The sequence below is a fragment of the Neomonachus schauinslandi genome, chromosome 9, assembly GCF_002201575.2.
Source record: "Neomonachus schauinslandi chromosome 9, ASM220157v2, whole genome shotgun sequence".
NCBI classification, from domain to species: domain Eukaryota; kingdom Metazoa; phylum Chordata; class Mammalia; order Carnivora; family Phocidae; genus Neomonachus; species Neomonachus schauinslandi.
This window is the reverse complement of record NC_058411.1, coordinates 47,335,501-47,353,778: the sequence shown is the minus strand read 5'-3', so window position 1 is coordinate 47,353,778 and position 18,278 is coordinate 47,335,501. Positions and strand designations below refer to the sequence as shown.

Sequence of the window (18,278 nt, the reverse complement as noted above, 5' to 3'; positions counted from 1 at the left end):
ATTATATCTCCCTAAGTCGGAAGATGCCCAGTGAAAAACACCAAAAAATGAAACTAAAATTCTCCAAGAAAAATGCAAAATATAGCCAAATCCACGTACTTGGTTTCATTTATCCTGGTTCATGAACCTCTATTTTTCAAAAATTGCTTCCTAGCTAATCTCTGTTTTCAAAATAACATATTTTAGCTAGAAATGTTCTGAATTATAAAATTATTATGTTTCATTTTGACAAAAATGGGCATCTTTTAAAGGCAGTGGACTGTTTAAGATAGTGGATAGGGATTTTTTTTTTTTAAGCCTTTATTTTTAAGTAATGTCTACACCTGAAGTGGGGCTCAAACTCACAGCCCCCCGAGATCGAGTCACATGCTGTACTGACTGAGCCAGCCACGTGCCCCAGCTGTATTTTTAAACTCTCCTCTCCAAAAGAATCTCTCCTTTCCCCAGAAAATACACACACACACACACACACACACACTAAATAAATAAATAAATAAATAAAATAAAATAAATTTTAAAAATACGTAGTGCAGGGGCCCCTGGGTGGCTCAGTCGTTAAGCATCTGCCTTCGGCTCGGGTCATGATCCCAGGGTCCTGGGATCGAGCCCCGCATCGGGCTCCCTGCTCGGCGGGAAGCCTGCTTCTCTCTCTCCCACTTACCCTGCTTGTGTTCTCTCTCTGGCTGTCTCTCCCTGTCAAATAAATAAATAAAATCTTTAAAAAAATAAATAAATAAAAATAAAAATAAAAAAATAAAAATCCGTAGTGCAAACCCAGAAGTGCCCCTGGTTTCAGGAGAGAAGATGTGAGCCAAGGATTTTATATTCAGCAAAACTGACTTTCAGATAGAAAGTCACAACTGTTATAACTGGTCACAAACTTATCAACACGTAAGGATGCAAAGAATATTGTTTTTATGAGCCTTTAATGAGAAAGCTACTGACAAATGAACTTCAGATAAGCAAAGATGACATAATTTCACCAAAGGAGAGATAATCATAAACTGTGTGCCTCCTGATAGAAGAGCACTCCGCCAAAAAAATATGACCTGAAATCAAGGTTCTGTACCCAGCTGCCAATTTGCAGAAAATCCAGAGGACAGAAGAGCATGTTGAACTGCCTGTGAATATGCAGTCAGCAAGGTCCGGGTTATAGGAATCTTTACAGGTCAAAGTCCTAGGTTCTTTAATAGATAAACTGTAAGGGAAAAGAAGAAATGGAGGAAGAACCTAGAGATTAAAAGAGAATTAAGAGACATATCAACAAAAGCGCCTGGGTGGTTCAGTCAGTTGGGTGTCTGACTTTGGCTCAGGTCATGATTTCAGAGTCCCGGGTTTGAACCCCACATTGGGCTGCCCGCTCAGTGCTGAGTCTGCTTCTCTCCCTCTGCTCTCCTACCTCATGCTCTCTCTCTCAAATAAATAAACGAAATCTTTTTTAAAAAGGCATATCAACACATTTTAATAAGCAAGACTAAAATAAAGATTCAGTTAGAAGCTCAGAAGGTATAAAACTTTTAGAAAGATCATTTAAAGATAGCTAATTTCGTAAAAATTACTGGTTTTTTCCTCAATTTCCTACATTTTTTCAGAAACTAAAATTTGAAGTATCTCTTAATTATATAAAAGCATGCTTTTAGGGGCGCCTGTGTGGCTCAGTCGTTAAGCATCTGCCTTCGGCTCAGGTCATGATCCCAAGTTTCTGGGATCGAGCCCCACATCGGGCTCCCTGCTCGGCGGGAAGCCTGCTTCTCCCTCTCCCACTCCCCCTGCTTGTGTTCCCTCTCTCGCTGTGTCTCTGTCAACTAAATCAAATCAAATAAATAAATAGATAGATAGATAAATAAATAAATAATAAATGCAAGCATGCTTTTAGGGGCGCCTGGGTGGCGCAGTCGGTTAAGTGTTCAACTCTTGGTTTTAGCTCAGGTCGTGATCTCAGGGTCCTGAGATCAAGCCCCACGTCTGGCTCCATGCTCAGCAGAGTCTGCTTGGGAATCTTTCTCCCTCTTCCTCTGCCCTTCCACTCGTGCTTTCTCTCTCTCTTTCATTCTCTCTAAAATAAATAATGTTTTTTTTAAAAAGCATGCTTTTAGCAGACATCAGACTGTAAACTACAGTGCATGTTTGATGCTCCTGTTGAGCCAGTGCTGCAGGGGTTTTGAAGTAGCCCGGGGTTAAACAGCCCAGAGCTGTTCCATCTCTTTGTGCCTTTGGCCAAGTCCTTAATGTCAGGTGGCGGGGCTTTTTAGATGATCTCTTCTGAAAAGAATCATAAATTGTAACCTGTCTCTTGGCTGTTTCAGGAATGCATGAAGTATCATGTGTATAATTCCTGGCACTGGGGTTGGCATATAATAAGCACTTAAAGGAAAACTACTATTACTTTGGTTTCAAGAGGTCTGGGGTGGGGCCCAAGAATTCTATACACTTAAAAGCTTCCCAAATAATTCTAATGATTGTTCTAATTTTGGAAACGCAGTCCCTGATAAAATCCAGTCCTTCTGCATGTGAACAAATATTCAGCTTCAAGGATGTTTATCAATGCATTTCTTAGAATAATAGAAAAACTGGAAAACATCTAGGATAATGGCAAAATAAACTATGGTCTATCCATTTGCTAAAATATGTGGCCATTAAATTAAAAATCAGATAGCTAACACAGCACTATGTGCAGGCACCCTTCCAGAAATGCCTTATACATATGTCACTTAGTAGTCCTGTGAGGTGGGTTCCATTAATATCCGTACTTGACAGATGAGGAAACTAAAAATGTACATGATATTACAAATAAGTTTTGAAATGGAAACATTTCTAAACTATCAATAATATTTTTTATGGGCGCCTGGGTGGTTCAGTCGTTCAGCGTCTGCCTTTGGCTCAGGTCATGATCCCAGGGTCCTGGGATCGAGCCCCACATTGGGCTCCCTACTCAGCGGAAGGTCTGCTTCTCCCTCTCTCTCTACCCCTCCCCCTGCTTATATTCCCTCTCTCGCTGTGTCTCTGTCAAATAAATAAATAAAATCTTTAAAAAATAATAATAATTTTTTATGATAAAGAATGTGGCCTTGTTAGAGGACAGATTGAATTAGCTTTCTATCAGAGTATTTTGAAATCATCATACGATGAAGTGATCAAATCATTTGCAGCCAAAAACAGTAGGAAAAAAATTATTACAAAGATATGTTAGTTTTTTTTTCTGGATTTGTGTGTTTGCATATTCATCAGCTTTTTATTAATTTGTAATTTGTTATTTTTCTCATTCTAAATAAATGTTCACTTTCAAGCCCAATTAGGTATTCTTTTTCCTATTGAGCCCTCCCCCCAACAGATTTTATAAGCTTTGGGCCCCGTAAAACCTGGATTCCTACCCGCCTGCATACCATGTATGTATACTGAGAGCCTCTGAAGAAGAGAATGGGACAAATGTAATAGAGGAAAAATATTTAAAGAGATGATAAAACTTTCCTCAAATAAAACTTGAGTCTTCATAAAAAGTTGTCCCCAAATTGCCAAGATGAATGCACGCCACCAAAGATAAGAGACGGAGGTGCCCTCAAACAGGCTTAATGGCTCTATGTGACTACAATGAGTTTTGGGGCAGCTTTCTCTTTTCACTTAGTGGGAACAGGAAGGATGATCTCATAGGGAAGAGATTGCTCAGAAACTTTCCAAGGTTTTATGTTTGCTTTTATAATTCTACAGTGTGGTGTAGAACTCTATTCAAATGATAATAATAGTGTTTAATTGGTTTCAGTATAAAGCCCAGGGAGGCCATTTAAAGTCCCCTTATCAATCCTTTCTTCTTATTGTTTCTTAGAGTCTGATATTTCTTGTTCGGGATTGGAGTTTCCCATACGAATTTTCATATGGAGCTGAAGGTGGCTCCAAATTCTTGGAGAAACGCCTCAAGGTTTGTTAGATATTTAGGTGCATGAAATTTCACCAATAGTGAATAGAATTATTTTTGTTGCAATGATTTGCGGAATGGATACTTATTAGATATATTCTTATTTGACCCTTCTAGTGTCTCTACGAACAAAGATTGGTATTTAATACAATACTTTCAGAGTTACAGTTTTAAATATTATCAATAATTATGATACAGATAATTCTTTTGTAGATATTTACAAAACAGTGATTTATTCCTAACGATAAACCTGTTAATTTGAATAATTAAGTCCATTCAAGGCTGACAGTACAAAAATCTGGAGTCATGTTTTAGTAGAGGTTTAAAAGTCAATTTAACAGAAATATCTAATTTTGAAATCCCCAAAGTCAGTCTTAGAACATTTTGCTAATAGTTCACAGAAGTGAAATTAGAGGATTCTCCATTTTCGATGTCAGGATAGTTTAATATTGGATGAATTGTTTACAATGGACAGATATCACAACAAATAACTATTGAGAAAAATTTTTAAATCAAGATTAAATAAGGTTTCTTGATAATCAGGATCTCTCAGCTTATCTTTTTAGGTTTATAATTACTTTTAGGGTAGTTGTACTATTAACTGTGAAATACATTTGAAAAAATGGGGACAATTTAGCTTATAAATACCCAATTATTCAGATGCCTTTCTAGAATTTAAATGTATACCTACCAGGTGACAAGAGGCTGTCGAGTATCTCCTGAAAAGAAGGTAGGAATATCTTATGATCTATTCATGTTTCCTATGAGTACTTAAAAGTGGAATTTGTAAGAACTAGCTAGAATAAAACCCCATTAATTTGTACTAAAAAAATGGGAAGGCCCATCTGAGTTAGCATAAGAGTAAACATTTGTTAATTCTAAAAATAATGCCATATGTATGCTATACTTAGATATGGCCGTTCACCCAACACTTTATTTTTTCTTTAGTACCAGTCCTATCATGTCATTTTTATCATTGTGGGACCAGACAGACGTAGCAAATAGAAGATGTCACAGAATTCTTTTGGAGTTCAGTTTATGATGAAAGTAGTTTAAACTTTAGAATGATTTGCTGCAGGTCTCAGGGAACCAGCACGAAGAACTACAGAATGTTCGAAAACACATCCATTCCTGTTTCACCAAAATTTCCTGTTTTCTGCTACCTCATCCTGGCTTAAAAGTAGCTACCAATCCAAACTTTGATGGAAAACTGAAAGGTTTGTCTTTTTTTTTTTTTTTAAAGATTTTATTTATTTTGTCTTTTAATGAATATGTTTACATTACTTATCCTGGTTATAAAATTGTCATTTTATCTACTGAGCTTACAGCTGCTAATTTAGGTTATCCACTTATGTGAGGCTGATGATTAAAAATTGTCAAGAGAACTGGGAGTCCTGGGCTGGTGCTGGAGCACAACCCCTTGATGAACTGTAGGATTCTATGGGTACTGAATACATACACGGAGAAAATAGGCAAAATCCTGTGTTCACCTGGGAGGCAGTGACTCTCCCCTTTTCACAGAGGTTCCTGCTCACCTCTGTGCATTGAGAAATGCTCCTTAATGTCTTCCTGTTAAATTATCCTTACTTACATTAGAGGAGAAAAATAGATGTCTATATTATTCAAATGCTATAAGTTATATAAGTATTGTTATAAGTTATATAACTAGAGATCGAAAGAAACATTGCATAGTTCTGAACTCAAGCTCTTTAAAAAAGCTACTGAAGAATTTAATTATAAATTATTAAAAGCTTCACTAAAAATGAAATCTTCTGAATGAGGATCAGTTTCTGAAAAACCCAAAAGCACTAGAGTGTTTTTGAAATAATGTATACTAATAGTATAATAATAGTGTTTGCTTGTCAAACAGAGGCATTACATTTTAAGATTCCAAAGCAACCCAACTTGTTAGAAAAAGGGATGGGATGGGGTGGACGTAGGGGTCTGAAGAAACAGAAGTGAGTATTTCCTCATAAATAATCACCAGGTCTTTAGATATTTGCTTTGTAATTAATACAAAGTAGTACAAAGACATTTCTGACCTTTTTTACTTGTAAGCCTGGCAGTGAGTTACCCGCGCCACTGAGCTCCAACATTTAACTTACTGTGGTCATTCTGCATTGTGCCAGGGTTGGTGAGGCGGTGCCATAACAAGCTTTCCAGCACAGCTCTTCGCAAAGGGCCTTAACATTCCTCTTAAAAAAGAACAACGTAACATCTATCCACCTTTATGGAACTGGCAGCTTTGAAAAGCAAACCTATTTTTTCCCCCTGTATCCATGGCATTTATACTCAGATGCCCTCTATTCAACTATGACAGTATCATAAATAGAATCCCAAGTATCTCAATCATCAGCATTATTTCTTCCATGTTTTAAATGATCTTTATATAAACAGAACAGATAGCAGTAGGTACATATTAATGCATGAACGGCAGGATTCTTTCATTTCACTATCACTTATGAATTCCAGTCCACCAATGAGCACAGACCTCTTGATACTGTGTAGTTACCTAATGCCTTCGGTGTGTTTTGAGTAAATGACATAAAGAGAGGGCTCCCACAAGGCCCCTCTTTCTTCTCTGGAGTTGGGGAGTCGTAACCAGGCCGGGGAGGGGCAGGCCTTCAACAACAGTCCTTTATTGGGACAAAAGAGTACTCTGGCTGTTCCATTCTTGTAGTATACAGCTACAGTTCTTAAATTAACTGACACATTGTGCAGTGGAAGAGCTCAGGGAGAGAATTTAAGACAAATCACACAGATATAGAACTGCATTTTTTAATGGATTTGTTTCCCATCAAATTTTACTCACATGTCTAAACATATATGAACCCACACAACTGCTTTACAGGCACCCCAAAATTATAAGTTTACCAAAGTGGTTAGCCTGAGAGAAAAAGAAATGAAAAGCAGCTTCAGGTGCCCATCAAAGTTGCATTTTGATGAGGCTTTATAGGACTCCTGCTGTATCTCTGTGTTTGCCAAAATGTTCTACTTAGTCTCAGTTTCTCCTTGGGCAGTTTTGAAAGTCAGCTGTCCACATTGTTTTTCCATCCCATTTTGAATCTTATAAGTTGATGTGGTTTCTATCCAGGATGTCTTGTCCACTGGCTGTCCTGTTTTCCAGAGGGTTGGCATCAACTTTCTTCCTCTAGGGAAGAAATGTCTCTGAATAAACAGTTGTGCAAAAATTGTTCTTTGATGATAATTCTCACATACTCTTTCACAGACTTGTAGAAATAACTTTCTAGCTCACTACCAATAGTAATAATTGTTATAATTACTATATTGTCCATGGTCCTTCACATTATTGAAATTGTCTTACCATGTTCCATATTATATGAAACTTATGATACTATGATTCAAATCAACTATTGATTTAATGACATCCCACATAGGAAATCAAAAGGATCAGGTTCATTCATGCTACATTCAACCAGTTCTTTCTAAGTGCCCAGTGAATACCTCTTTTGGCTTAGTGAATCTTTTAACTAACAAGGAGTTACCTTTCTTTTTGAGGTTGCTCTCTGTTATAGTACCACATGTAGAATGACCAGTAACCACATCATAAATTGTGGAGATACTTCCTTAGCAGCTTCAGTTAGACTTCGGGAAGCATAGCCAAACACCACTGCAAGGTAATGATTTTTAAAAAGGTGTTTCTGATGAAGGTAATCCTGAGAAAATATCTTCTTGGTTGATTTACACAGCAGTGCTAAACCAGTGCATCTGCCCTGCAGAGTTCTTATAAAGAATGTTATCGTGTCCCCAATGATTGTGACAGATCAACCACTTTGGCCCAGCCCCTGAATTCCTAGCAAAGTTTTACTCTTGTGGCAAAAATTATTTGAAGAAATGATGGAAACATAACATCATCCCGAATAATCATCTACCCACACGTTTATTTGAATTCTTGCAGTGGGCCAGAGCTAGTTAGTGCACCTCTGTAAATTGATCTGGTCTGCAGATGTTCTGGGTCATGTGTTTACTGTGCTGAACTAATATTGTTAGCAAGAGCTCACCACCTGTGTATGTTGTGAATATTTGGTTCGTACTTTCTGAATCCAAAATTGGCAGTCTCAGTGAGAACAAAGACTGTGGCTCATGCCACCTTCAGAACACATTTTTAATCCAAATATGTGGTTATATGCTGGTTACGTTAATGGTAATTACCACACTTGCTGGTGCATTAGATACACAGGTGTATCTTATTCCATTCCAGTTCCATTCCAATAAGGGAATGGGAGGGTGGAATTTAAATACGTGTGTTGGAAGTGATTTTAAAGTCGTTTTATAATGAGAAAGGTTTTTGTTTTATACAGAAATTCAGGAAGAATTCATACATTCTAAATATATAATAATATTCTACAAATGCTTAAAAAAACCCATAAAGTCATAGAGCAAAAAAGAAACCTGTTAGTATCAGTGAATACAGATGCACAGCAGGCAGCAAAACACAACACGGAATGTGGTAACATAATACAAACACCAGTAGTATTAGTACATATTGCTAACTAGAAAACAAACCACAATGAGAAATTTGAATAGATAAATTTGAATAAATCAAAATACAATACAAAGAAAAATTTTCAGTAAAAATTGGTACAATGCAAACAGCAAATACATTTAAATAAACTCCTCTACAAGTACTCATAAAAGATGGGCACTAAAATTTCAGAGGTGTACAAAACATGAAGTAAAATAAGTCTGAAGGGTTTCCAACATTATGCTCGTACATCTCATAAAAGCAGCAAGAGAAAAGAAACATGAATTCTTATGTAAATTGGTATTTCAGTGTATAGTGGGGTTGTAATAGCAAACAAGGAAAATGCAAACACAATCACATAATTTGAATCTTTATTCTTAAGACCTCAGAAATCACCAGTCCCGAAGCCTGAAAACTCAGTGACTCTGCTGAAATTCAGATTTTTAAAAAATTATAGGCAGTTAATTAATGATGTAATGTATGGTGATTAACATAATAAAAAAAAGGAAAAAAAAGAAAAAAAATTATAGGCAGTTACTACATTTACTTAAGATATCGAATCTCCGGACATATCTTGCTTTTTATGTAGGTTGTGTTTTTCTGTATCTTTTGAACTAATGATTTCAGGAATTATCACGGTTCAAAAGACTTCTCTGAAGATGTATTTTCTGTGTTACTTTGCTAAATATGTAAGGTTAAGCTTAAGCCTAATGCTAGAACATGGGAATGTGTAATCAAATGTCCTAAACATGATAGGTGAACAACTCAGGCATCCTCTGATTTGCCTCCATGGCCGCCTCTTGCCATGTTAATTTGTACTGGTGAGTTTCACCAGCAGAGGTGGCATCACCGGCACTATCCTTCTGAACTTGAGTTCTAGTTATCACACCTTACCCAGTTCTATATACTTTTCATAAGGTGGGTACACTAAAAACAGCAATTTTAGCATAACATTTTCTGGAGGGAATATATCCTATAAGCCAGTAAATATCTGGCCTTCTCCCCACTTAGAAAACCACCAACAAACTTAAGTACATCGGAATACTTAAATGGTTATGTGAATAGGGTATAAAATATTTATTTAACATTTAACATCAAGAAAGCTATTTTATGGGTGGAGGATAAGTAAATATGTAATGAAGTAAAGACTAGCAGTAGAAGTTTAGGCAAGGAGGATCACCGACCCGAGAAAAGTGGGCCGGCTGCAGGAGTTGTTTAGATGATGGGAAAGTGAGGGAAGGCTTTATCACTGGGGAAGAAATGGAGGAAATCAAAGGATGTTTTATTGTATGGCATGGAGGACTGGATTGGATTTTTAAAATAATGATGAATGTGTTTTACTTGTAGAAATAGATGATGAATTCATCAAAAACTTGAAAATACTCATTCCTTGGCTACTTAGTCCTGAGAGCCTAGATATTAAAGAGATCAATGGGAACAAAATCACCTGCCGAGGTCTGGTGGAGTACTTCAAGGTATCACTCTCATTTCTAGAGCATTGTTTTAGAATGCAGTTCCTACTTGAAACAAACAAAAAAATTATAGACTCTATAATATGGGGGCAAAGTTATGAGGAATCTATAAAAATAAAAAAATCATTAGACTCCCAAGAGGAGCTTGCTTTCTGAAATTAAAATTTTAAAGAAAACTCTTAAGAGATAACTATCTTGAGAGAAATATATTTTGAAGTATGAATGTATCTAAGAGTTGGTAAAGTCTATTTGTTTGTTGGGGGAGAAGGTGTTGCTCGAGGTCCATAACATGTAGTAGTCTTCAGTCATGAGGTATACAGAATTTTACCTTCATTCTGAAGATGTTCTCAAAGGGGCTATACTTTGCCTTCCTATTGGAGAAAATTCTTCCGCAATTTCTGTCTCTGCACCGAGGGCCGATTTGAAGTGGAATTATTTTAAATTTGCATTTACTTGTTTACCTTAGGTAGCACCGAATACTACACTTTTTTTTTTTAAACCAACCACATACAGTGGGGGAATTTCAGTTACCAATCTCATTTGTGGATTGATGCTCCAAGGACTAAAATACCAATTTTTAAAATTCACATTTTTGTTATTTAAAATCCTGTCACATACCTCCTGTGTGATTATCTTCATCACTCTTTGCAATAAATGAGATGTTATTTATCTACCTAAAATTTGAATTCTTACTGTGCCTAACACTATGGAAGAGCTTAGCATTTAGCAGGAGATTAAGGACCCTTACAGAAATCTCTTCCATAAGGCTTATGACATCAGCAGGTACAAATGCCCGTGAGTAACTGAAAAAGAAAGGTTACTCCTAGCAGAAGGATGTGAGAAAGTTTTAGAGGAGGTGGCAGGGAGTTAAGCCTTTAAGAAGGGTAGGGTTGGCAAGAGGAGTTGTGTGAAAAGGGCACTTCACAAAAAAGGAACAGAACTAAGAAAGGGGGAATTAAAATGAGAAAGATAATGGTTCCCCAAACTGTCAAGACCTTAGCTTAGAAAACAATTTAACAGAATTGGAGAAATATGGAATGGAATTACTTGAACCTGAGTCTCTCTTTTTCTTTCCTTTTTTTTAAGGCTTATATAAAGATCTACCAAGGTGAAGAATTACCACATCCCAAATCCATGTTACAGGTATTTTTTTTTCATGTTACAGGTATTTACTAATCAGGAGGCATGACGTTTTAAAACATACTTGTCACTAAAGCTAAGCTTTCCTTAGCTTTATGCTATGCTAAGCTAGAGATATGCTCCGATCTGGCAGTCAGAAATCAGCAAATAAAAATATTGGAATGACTTATTGGAAGATTATTTTTCTGTTAACTACTGTTTGTAGTTTGTTCAGCTAACCAGGTTCATGTACACATAGAGGAGCTTCACTTGTGCTGACATATAAGCACTTTATACCAAAGCTTTCATTCTCTTTGTACAAAATTGGTTTAGAAAACAGACTCATACTGTGGCTTAGGGTCACACATGTAACAAGTAGAAAAGCAGGTCCAGGTTTTAAAACAAGTGGTCTCTACAACTAAACATTTTAAGAAAGGAGAAACTAGCTTTTTCCTTACCTATCTAAAAAAATTAAATTCTTAATCGTTCCTTTTTGTTACCAGTGATACATTGTTCTATCAGTATCAGTCCTTAAACTTAAGACATGTTTGTATATATATTAGTACATACAAAATGTACTGTGTATTATTTCCCATGTGTTTGGGTTTATAGATTTTCCCCCCACGTTTGGTGAGAGGCTTAAAAATATTTTTTTAAGAGGAAAAAATCTTCCAAATGGAAATTCATTTTTATAACTATGGCTTACCGAATAAACTTACATGTATTTTGAAATTTTAATTTTATGAATTTTTTAAAATGTAGTAGAAATACTTGAATACTTTCAAATTATTTCATGACCTTGTGTTCTTGTACATTTCTTGCACATGATACTCAGAAATGAGAATTGCCTGTGAAGGTTTAATAAATATGAATTCCATTTTACATCATATTTTGTACTTTGTCCAAAGGCCACAGCAGAGGCTAACAATTTAGCGGCCGTGGCAACTGCCAAGGATACATACAACAAAAAGATGGAAGAGGTAAGAATTAAATAATATTTAAATAAAATCAGTATTTCTTCCATGAGCTCATTCTTTTTTTCTTCCAAGTTACACTGTCTACACATGCAAAGAAGTGGCTTTGACTTATTCCTTCTCAGCCTCTATATATCACATTTCTATTTATTGTATACCTAAAATATTTTTTAGGAAAGGAACACTATGTATGCACAATTTAAAACATAAATGTGTTCTCTTTACATTAGAGATATATTTTTTCTTTTCCCTTTCTTTTTCTTTCTTTTCCTTCCTTCCCTCCCTCCCTCCTTCCTTCCTTCCTTCCTTCCCCACATCTTCCCACTATTTATAAGCTCTGGTGACTAAAATAACATGTGCTACCCTCTCCACTACACCTCCCTTCATGCAACAATTTCAATATTTTTATCTTAACTATAAAAACCCGTTAGGGCGCCTGGGTGGCTCAGTTGATTAAGCATCCGACTCTTGGTTTGGGCTCAGGTCAAGAGCTTTAGAATCTGCTTAAGATTCTCTCTCTCTTTCTCCCTCTGGCCCTCCGCACCCCCCCTCCAGCACACACACTCTCTCTGAAAAACAGAAAACAAAACCAAAAAACCCATTAGGGAAAAAAAGAAATTAAACTTCAAGGGCCAGTATTTCTATATACTGCATTTCCTCTTTTTAACGTTCTGAATTAGGATGCTAATCTAATAATTATTGTACATATCTACTAATATGATAGGTTTTCCCCCCTGAAAATCATGTTATATAAATTACATCCAAAATTGATGGAATTTCAAGAGTCAAGGGAAATACAGTATAAGGAATGGTTCACAACATAAGTAAAGGGTAACTAGAATGAGAGTATGCTTTATATAGTTAAATATCAAATAACAAAAGTGAAAGGTATGGGTAACTGAGATTTCCCTTGTAACTTTTGAAAAAACTGAAAATGTAGTCCAAGAACATTGAATATTCTCCCATTTAGTCTATTGAAGGAAATACTGTGAAAGGGCTCCATTCAAACAAAATCAGTGAAACTGCCAAAGAACATGTTTTTCCTAATTTTACTTTAGAGTTTTATAACATTGCTATTGTTTTAAGTTAAACCTCATTGGCCAAAAAGACTCCAGTGGAGTTAGAATAAATTTCCCAGAGGAACTTGTATATAAGTAGTTTATTTGATTTGGGGTTCATTCTGTGAATCATGCCTTTTCATCTTGAGGAACTTGGATTAAGTCTTGGATATTCTTTCCCAGGTCAAAAAAAAAAAATTAAGAATGGCTTTACATAAGTCATCTATAAAATACTGGTCCCACTTACACTCATGCGTGATATGGAGTGCGCAAAGATGTGGACTGACAAAACATATATGTAAATTCCTTTTGATTATTGTGTTCTAACAAATTCAGCTAGCTAAGTGGAAGATTGTGATACAGTTGCTAATTTTACTCTGCATTGCATAAACAGCACTTCTCTATTGACACAGATTTGTGGTGGTGACAAACCATTTCTGGCACCTAATGACCTACAGGCCAAACATCTGGAGCTTAAGGAAGAATCTGTGAAGCTATTCCGAGGGGTGAAGAAGATGGGTGGGGAGGAATTTAGCCGGCGTTACCTGCAACAGTTGGAGAGTGAAATAGATGAACTTTACATCCAGTATATCAAGCACAATGATAGCAAAAATATCTTCCATGCAGCTCGTACCCCAGCCACACTGTTTGTTGTCATCTTTATCACTTATGTGATTGCTGGTGTGACTGGATTCATTGGTTTGGACATTATAGCTAGCCTATGCAATATGATAATGGGACTGACTCTTATCACCTTGTGCACCTGGGCATACATCCGCTACTCTGGGGAATACCGAGAGCTGGGAGCTGTAATAGACCAGGTGGCTGCAGCCTTGTGGGACCAGGTAAGAATACTTTTAATCCTCTTCAGCTAATTGTAGCACACTATGTATCAGACACAATGTTAGGTGTTAGAACTAAACAGGTGAACCTGACTCGGGCCCTAGTCTTCAAGAGCTTTAGAATCTGTCAAGATGGCCAGACACAAACAACTAACTGTAATACAATATGTGAAGTCCTACGTAACTGGTTTCCAGTTAACATTTCAGTGTCTTCAAGTATCTGTGGATTAGGCAGTTTTGTTTTTTTACTTTTATTTATCCTAAAAGTTAAAGCTGTTAAAAAGAAGTGTGAGAAAGCACAGCTGAGTTTTTATTGAGCGGATTGTGACTTGTTTGTGTGTGAAGATTATTTCGTACTTACAACCTAACATTTGATTTGCGTTGGCTGTGTATGTGAACCACTATCGTAAGTTGTTGTATCACTATCTCTTTTAGTATAAACTCCTAAAAAGCAAAAGAAAGATCTGATTACTTCAGATTGTCTCTATCTGAACTAGGCATTTGTACCGGGCCACAGCATGAGTCCAGGTCAGCCTTTGGATCAGCTGCTCATGGGTCAGTTGTCCTTTATGTTTCAATTAACCATAGCCTAGAGTCAGGGTCACTGTGGTCCACTGTTCAAATAATTGATGATGGGTGGGTAGGGAAGACAATTATAAACACACCTAGAACGATCATGAGCTCACTCTGTCATTCTGGAAGTGTCTTCAGTTACCTTATGAAAATTTAGGGGCATTTAGTGAGGCTAAAATTGAGATTCTTCATAAACTTTTGGAGTTAAGACTTTTGAACTTATGTTCTGCAGGTAGCATGTAATAGCTACAATTCTCCCAGCATTTATACTTACATATACTCTTTAAAATGGAATTTTAACTAATGAATTTACCATGTGCCTTTAAAGAATCTAGTTAAGATAAACTAATGGTAGTACTGTGGATGAAGAATGAATTAAAAACTGAATCCTCTGGGCCACTGTCTCAAATACCTCCTCAACCTTAGAAGACTAAAGAGGGGCTATTTGAGGTAAATCCCAAAGCCTTCCTAGAATATGCTGCTGAACCCTCTGAGGAATATACAATTGGGTTCTTCGAAAGATTCAGATAAAACGTGTAATCTGAACTGAAAAAACCTGTAGGAGTATTTGTTCTTAAATGCTCAGAAATACTATAAACGAAGTTGAATTATCATAATGCTATTAATGAAGCAGGATATATACTTTTCTTTTTTCCCTTTTAAACTGCCTTTGCCACAGGGAAGTACAAATGAGGTAAGTTAAAATTTTTAATTGAGAGCTATATATTTATAAAAATTATGGTATTTTATAAACCAACTAGGCATTCATGGATTAAAGTCTTTGGTGATGGACTGAGCACTGGGTGTTGTATACAACGGATGAATCACTAAACTCTACCTCTGAAACTACGAATACACTGTATGTCAACTGAATTTAAATTTAAAAAAATCTTTGGTGACACCTGCTCCTGTGTTCTTCTAAGATTCACAATTTTAACTGTGAATTTTTAACATGGTTTTAAAATACTGTATTTATTCCAGACATTTTATGTGATTTGATCTGCATATGAAACATAAGAGTTGATTATCAAGAATATCCTGTTTTAGGTTTTATTTCCTGAATGTGTAAAAAATTCCAAAATTCTTAAGTTCCAACATTGTGCATTTTGCTCTACTGCATAGTGAAATAAAAAGTTATGCATCTTGAGGAAACCTAACAACTAGAGAGTATTGAAATGGAGCTACAACCTTTAGATGTTTTTAACGCGGGCATTTGAGTGACAGTTACCTTTACCACTCTGAGCAGGTTCCAGGCCAGTATAAAATGTAACTTTCTTAGCATTCCTCAGACCGACCTGTAAATTGGTGTTCATTTCTCCTATTGCACATGGGCAAAACTCTGAGGTAAGAACCGGGGCTTGCAGGAAAGAATCCTTTGTTACATAAGAAAAATTATCTCTGTAGAGTTATTCTGGTCATTATCTTCAGGAAGCAAAACTGATCTGGAACAACCACTGAGTTAGCACATCATTCTTTCCTCAGTTTCTGCTGTTACATATAACTGGAGTATGTCCTAGTCTAATCAATACCAATGATACATTTAATACAAGCAATAGAGAAGTATTTTATGTAAAATTCAGTAAAACAAATTCATTAAAAAAGTAAAAATCTAAGTTGAATGTTAGGATTATGATAGATCTAGGACAATACCAATTTACACCAATGTGCATTCACAGAACTGATGATGGCATTATTTAGACTTAAGAAAGCAGCTATCGAGACTTGAAAAAGATAAAAATTAATGGAATTTCCTGGGCATTGGTTACTATTTAAAGGATATTAAGCTTTTAAAAATATTCAGACTCTTCACAGACTCCAGAATTACATCAGAAAAGTTGGTTTTAACTGAGGGTTCAATATATGAAAATCAGAAGAGGGAATGAACCTTAGACATTTACTGAGGGGGAAAAAGGACAAAAATATTCATGGACACTTATGTAAAGCAGTATGTAAAAATTCCTATGATTCAAACACTGTAGACACAAAGAACAACCAGAGCTTTATGAGAAAAGGCTTTCTGAGGTAATGCTTCTGAAAAATGTTTCATAAGATATAAATCAAATAATGGAAACAAGGGAGGGAAGAGAATGTTTAAATGAAGGATCCCAGTGTGGCAAGGGGAGGGGCAACATGTGTACTTACTGGCATGACCATATCCAGAAATAGTGGGGACAAAAAATGGTTCCATTCTGAAAAACCTGTAAGGAAGCCCGGACAGCAAGTGGCCTAGCTGTGTATAATAAGACAGCTATTGGCAGTCAGAAGTTATGAGATCCTATAATTCCTCCAAAACTGGTAATATTCACGATATGAGTTCTCAGCACACCCCTGGGGCACAGTGTTTAGGGAGCCCTGCTCCAAAAGGTGTGCAAAGTCCAAAGAAATGCAGTCTGAGCATAAACCATTTACCACCACAAAGATCAATCCACAAAAGCAAAAACATACAGTGGACAAGCTAAAGTATTTTTGAGTTCTAAGATTATTAGTTATTAATTTATATCTTAGACTAATGACATAAAGATTCCACATTTAGCATGCTAATTATAGAGTACATAAACTAATTACACTAAAAAGGAAAAATTTTACATCTGTGATTACAATCTTGATTCCTGTCTTTCTAGGCTTTATACAAGCTTTACAGTGCAGCAGCAACCCACAGACATCTGTATCATCAAGCTTTTCCTGCGCCAAAGTCAGAATCTACTGAACAATCAGAAAAGAAGAAAATTTAATCCAAATTTTTAGAAGTACAGGTGCATGACCAATTGTCAGTTAAATATTCAGTTTTATGTCTCCATGCAGACATTCAAAGTGCTTCTATGAGGACAGAGTAAAATACCAAGCTCCTCTGAAAATTTCAAAATGGTTTAGTTCTTTTACTTCAGTGTTTAATAAGCAGATGTATGTATGCATGGTTATATCATTTTTGTTAACATGTACAGTTTCTTAGTTTTGTCTTCAAATATGCTGTTATAATTTAAAGTGTTTGTCTATTTATGATGACAGTACACATGTTCTGCTTGAATTTACTAAATTCTACTACTGGGTTATAATTAAACCATGTAGTAATATTACTCCTTGTTTGGATATGCTCATTTAATTTCTACAGAATTTTTAAATTATTTCACATAGTCATCCATTTAAGCATAGCATAACAACTCAACAGGCTTGATTCAATCTGTATCATCTTATATATACCATGAGCTTTTATTTTTAAAGACACTTGAGAGCTTTTCAGTTGCTTTATCAAAAACTAAATACTGCTTCTTTTATATTATGATTTAATATAGAATATAAACTTCTTGATCAAAAATGCACAACAAATCACTTTGTATATGTACTTGAGTTTCACTGCATTGTATATTTTTTCATTTGGTACACAAAGAAATGTATTCTTCATAGGTTTATTCTTTTAACATGTGACCTATTATTAAAGTTTACTCTGGTTCCTAATATTAAAAACAAATACTGAATTTGGAAATGTTTGGGAGGTACTGATACAGAATGATAAAGGTTTATCTCTCTTTTTAAAATTAAAAATGCATTTTCTTCAGTGCTGACAACCATTACAAATCTGAGTTTCCACTTTAAGAAATGTATGCTAATCCCTTTTTTAGGTACCTTTCAGTTCTTTTAAATCAGTGATTCTATAATCTGGGAGCTCTAAAATAGTAATTTCTAACTTCCTTAGAAATGGCTTAGCCATGTTTAAATTAAACAGTAATACAAAATAATGAGTAACAGGAAAGAATGATTAAGATAGAAGACTATATGAGAGTTCCTAAGACATATAAGCCTACATCTTAGAAAAGTTTGATTACATGTTCTGAAAAATAACTTTGCC

General features: G+C 35.7%; 1 protein-coding gene across 1 annotated transcript in view; it reads left to right on the top strand.

The window, feature by feature from the left end:
• ATL1 (atlastin GTPase 1) overlaps positions 1 to 17,890 on the top strand; it is a 66,983-nt gene extending 49,093 nt beyond the window's left edge. The window contains exons 8-15 of the mRNA XM_044918068.1: positions 3,821 to 3,913; positions 4,989 to 5,127; positions 9,744 to 9,871; positions 10,955 to 11,011; positions 11,896 to 11,967; positions 13,433 to 13,864; positions 15,114 to 15,128; positions 17,056 to 17,890. Coding sequence (XP_044774003.1) covers positions 3,821 to 3,913; positions 4,989 to 5,127; positions 9,744 to 9,871; positions 10,955 to 11,011; positions 11,896 to 11,967; positions 13,433 to 13,864; positions 15,114 to 15,128; positions 17,056 to 17,166 — 1,047 coding nt within the window. The 3' untranslated portion in view covers positions 17,167 to 17,890. The remainder of the gene's footprint in view (positions 1 to 3,820; positions 3,914 to 4,988; positions 5,128 to 9,743; positions 9,872 to 10,954; positions 11,012 to 11,895; positions 11,968 to 13,432; positions 13,865 to 15,113; positions 15,129 to 17,055) is intronic.
• Positions 17,891 to 18,278: the final 388 nt, after the last annotated feature.